The following is a 7,129-nucleotide window of genomic DNA, read 5'->3' on the forward strand; positions in this document are numbered from 1 at the left end:
CCTACAAACATGCTAAGTGAATGAAGTTAATCACAAGAGACTACGTATTGTATGAGTACGATTCCGTGTCTATGAAGTGTCCACTTACTCCCATGACCAATTAATTCCTGGACCTCATTACAAGAATTATTTTAATTCTGATATTTTTCATTTGTGCCATTTTGTGCTCTCACCATCTTATTATTTAAGCTTTCATTCATTACTCCTAGTACACCTGTCATTCTACCCTATTGAGACCACCAGCCTTCTTCTTAACTCTTCTCTTTATAGTCTGTCAACCCTCTCCACTCTTTTCTCCTTCTCCTATCTAGCTCAGACTATATAGTCTATTACTTTGTTATCTTGCCAGTATTAACTTCTTTGCTCAAATATCTTTCTATCCTGCCCGCCTAGAAAGACCCCAACACTGTATTGTTCATGTATTCCATACCTGCATCTAGATTATTGAGTACTATTGGAGAAAATCATGCAAAGGCATATTGGCACCACTAAGTATGATTACCATCCTCCACTATGCTCAATCTTGCCCCCTTCTACAAAACTACTATTTATAACTGTAGATTCTTAGGGCTGCCATAAGAAAACACACACACACACACACACACACACACACACACACACACACACAAAGTGGCTTAAAACAATGGAAATGTATTGTTTAAGAGTTCTGGAGGCCAGAAGTCCCAAATCAAGGAGTTGGTAGGACCATGCTCTATCTGAAGGCTCTAGTGGAGTATCTTTTCTTGCCTCTTCCTAGCTTCTGGCATTTACCAACAATCCTTTCGTTTCTTGCTTTAGCTGCCTAACTCCAATCTACCTCTATCATCACACAGCCTTCATGCTGTGTGTCTGTCTCTGTGTCTTTTCTTCTAAGAACCCCAGTCATATTGGATCTGGCCAACTCTAATGACCTTATCTTAATCTGATTACATCTGCAAAGACCTTTTTTTTCCCAAATAAGGTCATATTCACAGGTCTGGGGGTCATGACTTTAACATATCTTTTTGAGAGACACAATTCAACCCATAACAAGAACCTTTTCCACATTCCTCAAACCTTGACTCTAATCTCTTTCTACTGTCTCTGAACAGATGGCCTCACCTCCTACTTCACAGAGAAAATAGTAATTATAACCCATTTAAAGGAAACTCAACTTCCCCACCATTAAAACAAAAAATTTGCTTTTTTCATGTGTATAGATCCTTTCTTCTTTTTATCATTGCATAGAATTGCTGCTTTTCCTATTTAAAGCCAATTAAGAGTTTTTCAAACTTAAAATGTCCAAAACTGACCTCATCATCTTTCTCTTAAAATCTGTTTCTCCTTCTGGGTTCTCTTTTTTTGTTGTTGTTAAACGGCACATCATTTACCCAGTTGCCCAAGCAAAAAATCATAGAATTCTCCCTTGACTTTGCTTCTCCATTATTATCTCCATCCCAAAACTCCCCGAGTCTTGCTTAACAGAGCAGAAACACAATTTCTTGGGTTTGTACACTACATGTCTATTAATGAAGCCCATACTTGTATTCACATTTAGGCTTCCACATCATATTCAATTGATTTGATTGAGTTCACAGCCACCTATAACACTATCTCCTTCCCATTTGAAGTATGAAATCACATTTTTTCACATCCTGTGTATGTACAATTGGTTTCATGCATTCAGATATATAATTTCACCTTTTCCACTATTTTATTTCATCTCCTTTGATTTGGCCTATCATAGACTTATCATCCTAGCATCCTCTAGGATCTTTATTTTCTCTTTCATCCATGCATATAACTTGAGGACATGATCATTGCAAGATGATTCATGTAAAGTGCTAAGCATAGTACCTGGCACATAATAAGCCCTCATTTCTGGTGGTGGTTATTATTCCAACACTCAGCACAGAGTCTGGGCCATAGTAGTCCCTCAATAAATGTTTATCGATTAATGAATAAATGAATGAATGGATGAATGAATCCAAGTTTGATGGAATGAATGACTATCCCCTCTCCTGAATCCCAAGCCCAGTAAACTTGATATTATTATCCCTCTTTTACAGATAGAGAAACTGAGGCTCAGAGAGGTTAAGTAACTTGCCCACATTCACTCAGCTGGAAAGTGGTGGAAGTAAGACCAGAACCCAGGTTTGCCTGACTACCAAGTATGTATAACTAACTCATCGCTATTCTGCTTTCTCACATCTATGGACAGATCAGAAGAACTAATTGAGGAGTCAGAATGAAGTCTGAGAGGCTTCCCAAGGCTGTATATTTGAAGCCCTAGAAAAGCTGACTTTCCTGCTTGTGGCTTGGGAACATAGGATTGTAGAAGAGGCCAAGAGATGGACATCAAAGCACTAGGAGCCTCACCTCTTGCATTCCCTATGGACCTCCCATTTTCCCTGCCCTAAGTTATATGCTTAGCTGTTTCTCCCTAGAAACTAACGATATTTTGTGTTCCCAAGGGGTACTTTTAAGACCAGAGAGCCAAGCCCTAGGCAGGTAATGCTACTGCTTGCCAGGACAGTGGTCAGTAGAGTAGGAGACCCAGAAAAGAAGCAAGAATGGTACAAAGAACACTGAGACCTGGAAGAGACCTGTATTTACCTCTGGGTGTCAGTTTCCTTATCTGTAAAAATGAGGGGTATATTCCTTGCCCTGCCTGTTTCATGGGACTATTTGAAGCACATTATTGATAACGGCTAACATCTATTGCGTGCCACCTCTGTGCCAGCTACTGTGTTGAGTGTCTTTCATGTCCTTACAGTTAGCCCTATGAAATAGATATTTTGTTGATGACTCCCCCCACCTTTTTTTTTTTCCCTCATAAATGAGGAAACCAAGATTTTTGGAATTAAGTTACTTGCCCAAGGCCTCTAACTCTAAGTAACAGGTCTGAAATTTGAAACTGGGCTGCCTTTTGAGCCCTTCAAATCTTCAAAACCAAGGCTGGGAGAGTGTTTGTGAACTTTAAGGAATGATCTAAACCTTGTGCCCTTTTACACAAGAATGTACTGTACAAGTAGGCAGCTTTTTATGATTAGGACTGTAGGAGGGTGCTTGGTGGAGATAATTTTCCAAGGAGGCAGTTGAATAGATCAGATGGGATGGAAGGATCGTTCCTACACACCCCACAATTATCTAATTTGATCACCACAGGCTAGGTGGGGAAGCGGGGGAGGGTACACAGTCTGAGTGGCTCTCTTGTGAAAGACAGTTCTAGGGCAGGTTGAGGTGGGAGAGGAAGCTCCTTGGGTATCAAGCCAGAGCCACAACAGTTAATTCAATGTCCAGGCCTTCAGCAGGAATAGCACCGTGGCTGAGATGACATGAAGCTCTCTGACAGGGCAAAGGCAGAGAGCAGCTCCAGTTCTGTCAGACTTTCCAAGAAACTAGGGATACATAGCCCAGAAAACAAGTGTATGTAGAAGCCAGCCCCACCTGTGACCCCTTTGTCCCCTGCCTCTCTGTTCTTGGATTTCCAAGCGCCCAGTTTCTACACTGCTCTCTCTGTGTCCACAGCCCACTGCTTGGCTTCCCCAGCACCTCCTTTCCAGGCTCATTCTCCTCTCTCACACACCAGAACTCTGTCTGCCGTGGCAGCTCCTTTGTTTACTTCCAGAGCTCACAAGCCTACCACCAGCCAAACACAACGAAGGCCGGCCAGGGAGGGCGAGGCTCCAGGCTCAGGCTGGCCCCTTGGGGACAGGTACTCGCCTCCAAGCCAGGGAGGCAGCTTGAAGGTATGTTGCCCCCTGCGTGGGGCTCTTGCTTTAGGTCCTGACAATCCAGATTTCAGGTCTAGAGGGAAGAGACCTAAGATCTGCCCATAGCTGAGCAGGAATTCCCAGTTGAAACAGCTTTGGCTAGGAGCCCTGGGAATCAAAGACTCAGCTGGAGAGAGGTGGGGAAAAATTTGAGGCCCCTTGGGTGGGAATCAAAGGTCTAGATTCCCTTCTCCTGATCCTTCCTCTCTTCAACCAGGCAGAACCTGGTCTTGAGCCCTTAGAATGAGAACTCAGGTACCCAAGTTTCCCTACCAGAGGGCTGTGCTCCCCTTCCAAGAGTTCATGTCTCATGTCCCCCCAACGATTCTAGTGGAAAAAGGGAAGTGGGCATTAGGTCTGGCCAAGCCCCAAGCAGGAAACATTCTCAGGATGCGTCTGGCATTGGTCTGTCTGAGGTTAGTAGGGAGGTTATTTATCTAATGTATAATTATGTATTTATATAATATGTAATGTAAAGGAGAGGTACTCCAGCTCTGTTTCTGGAAATGGGGTTAGGGAGGTACGAGGTTATAGATAAGCAGTGAGGAGTAGTGAAGATGCTGAGCTGGAAGGCCGATGGCCCACAGATAAGATCATGTGAGGAATAGTGGTGAATGGCAAAAAGAGATGCCTCAATAGAGGAAAGAAGGGCTATGTGTGTTCTGGCAGTCCAGGTCCCCGAGTGAGAGGTAGAGGGACTTTTAATTGGTTGTTCATTCATCCTGTGAGTATGTGGTAGTGGATGAAGTGGAGATCATTTTAGAAGAAATGAAATCCCCAATTTCTCTCTCATTTCTGTGACAACAAGCTGGACTAAGAAATGCCAGAAAGAAAACCTAACTCTGTCGCCAGGCCCCAATGGAGCAGATGGAGCTCCAAACCAATGGGCCTTTGGAAGGAACTGGAATGGGGTTAGAGGTAGCACTGGCCAAGCTCAGCTTGTACTCTCTGTCCCATTCTGCTTCAGTTTCCAGGACTGGAATTGGGACTGGGCCCTGGAAAATAGGTTTATACACGAGGCAACCCACCTCTCTTCCTTGGGTCAGTCATTCTTTGAGGGGTCACTAGGTCCCCTGAGATAAATAATAAATTTGCCACAGTTTTAGGCACTGTTTTGCTTTTTATCTCATCAATGTACATTTTAATCTAACAGTCTAACAGCCCCACATTCCTCACCCCTGCCCAAGCCCTCTCCCCCTCTTTCCCACCCCTGCCCAATGAGCATCTCATCTACCCCAGGGGCAGAAAGTCACCAGGCACAATGGTGATTCAAGGAGGAGGTGGCACCTGCAGCTCCCCCAAGAGGAGCCCTCACTGGAGAGTCCAGAGTCCAAGGAGGTCCAGGTAAGGAGAGCTCATGGGCTGAGTCTCATCAGAAAACCAGGTCTGCTGGGTCTCTGTCTCATTCAGAGTCTGTCTCTCTGGGCCTGTCCGTGCCAGTCAGAAGAGCAGAAGGGCAGAAATCCTGAGACACAGGGACTTATAGATAGAAAAAGACCCTTAGCCCAAGTTCCACTAAGAGAGTGAGCAAGGCTGTTGGAACCCCCTTTCATGCAGGCTGTGTAGATGGCCCCAGTTGTAGCTTCCTGACCCCTTGGTGATCCCACAAGTGCAGAAAGGGGCTCTTGTGACCAGCATCCTAGTGATGTGCCACCCAGGAAGACAGAGGGCCAGTGCTGCTACCTGCAGCCACAAGACTCCACAACCATGTCTTCATACTGCTTATAAACCACGTTGTTGGCAGAATCAATGAAGAGGATGCTGATGGGACTCAGCCGCGTGGGCACACAGCAGGTGGGTGGCGTGGACTCAGGGTCCATGGAGTTCATCAGAGTCTGGATGACTGCATGGTTCGTGGGCTCCAGGTGGGAGCGCAAGGGAAACTCACATAGCCCCTCACAGTGGAAGGCCTCATATTCAAGGGGTGCAATGATCCAGTCATCCCAGCCCATGTCTTTGAAATTAACATGCAGCGCCTTCCGACTGCAGCGGGCCTTGGGGTTCTTGCTGGGCCGCTTGCCCTGGCGTGTGGCCAGTGGAGCCCTCCGTTTTCGCCGCTGGCTGAACAGGTATTCATACACAGTCTTATCATCCTGGCCAGAGCGGGCCTTAATCTCATTAAAGAATAGGTCCCGTTTTTTAGTGCGGCCAAACACCAGGAACAGGGCCTTCTCGTGGACCTGACGGGAAGCCCTGTCAAAGCCCAGGCCACGGAGGTCCACTGCCCGGCCCCGTTCCCAGGCCTCCACCTCCAGACACAGCTGGGCTGAGTTCTTAAAGTTTCGGAAGAGCTTCCAGATGTCGAACACCTCCCAGCCAGATACGTCCAGGCTTGGCACAGAGCGCACATCCAGCAAGGCTGCGGGCTGCCGGCCGCTGGGGCAGCTGGACAGCTTCAGCTGGGCAGCCCGCCCACTACCAGGGGCCACTGGCTTGGCTGTGTCTGAGGGCTTCTTCCGCAAGATCCGCAGCTCAGCCCCTAGCAGGCCATCCTTCTCCAGGGCACTAATGTCAAACACGTACCTCTGCTTCCTGACCACAGGACCTCGGTCATCTAGAGAGAACACCCAGAAGTCATTCCCTGCAACCTCATCAAGAAAGCCGGTCACCTCCAGGCCTCAAGGGAGGGCCACAGCTCTCTTCCCCTCCAGAGAGCTTTCTTTAACCTCTTCCCCACTCTGTCAGAGGCCAAGACCCAAAACACCAAGAGCATTTTTCAGAATAAGAGAGAGTTCTACACAGCCAACCAAGTAGTGTTGTTTATCTGTAGACGTGGCTGGAGGTGATTTGAGTGATTCTGGGTGTTTGTGTCAATTACCATTCAAATCTGGGATCCATCTACCTTAGAACTGCCTCCTATCTATCTCTCTCCTGTTACCTAATATGATATCTTATTGGTGGAATAGGTGGGGTGGGTGTTATAATTACTCCTGTTTTTCTAGAGGGGGAACCTGAGGCTCAGAGAAGTTAGGTGACTTGCTCAAAGTCGCCCAGCTAGGAAAAAACAGAGTTGGAACTCTGTTTTTATATCCAATCCTGAGCTGCTTCTACTATACCTTAAAGATCTTAGTGTTCTCACTTTACAGATGAGGCACAAAGAGGGGTAGTGACTTGCCAAAGGTCACACAGTGAGTTAATGACAAAGCTGGACTACGACCCAATTTCCCTGGCTTCTCAGTCTAATAATTTTGTTTTATATGTGTCTTATCCTGCTGTATATATGAGTGTGTGTGTGACAGTTAGTGTGTTTGTGTGTATGAGTAGGTTCATATGTGAGTTAAGAAAGTGAAATATATGACATGTTATGTGTATGTATGACTGGGTTTGTATAAAAATTTAATGGGTATGTGTGTGTGTGTGTATATATATATATA

At 45.9% G+C, this 7,129-nt stretch overlaps 1 protein-coding gene across 1 annotated transcript in view; it reads right to left on the reverse strand.

Moving 5' to 3' along the window:
- Window positions 1–4,951: 4,951 nt before the first annotated feature.
- Window positions 4,952–7,129, reverse strand: part of GDF5 (growth differentiation factor 5) — a 3,907-nt gene continuing 1,729 nt past the window's right edge. Inside the window, exon 2 of the mRNA XM_011378372.1 lies at window positions 4,952–6,309. Coding sequence (XP_011376674.1) covers window positions 5,435–6,309 — 875 coding nt within the window. The 3' untranslated portion in view covers window positions 4,952–5,434. The remainder of the gene's footprint in view (window positions 6,310–7,129) is intronic.

Source organism: Pteropus vampyrus, unplaced genomic scaffold, assembly GCF_000151845.1.
Source record: "Pteropus vampyrus isolate Shadow unplaced genomic scaffold, Pvam_2.0 Scaffold336, whole genome shotgun sequence".
Taxonomy (NCBI): Eukaryota; Metazoa; Chordata; class Mammalia; order Chiroptera; family Pteropodidae; genus Pteropus; species Pteropus vampyrus.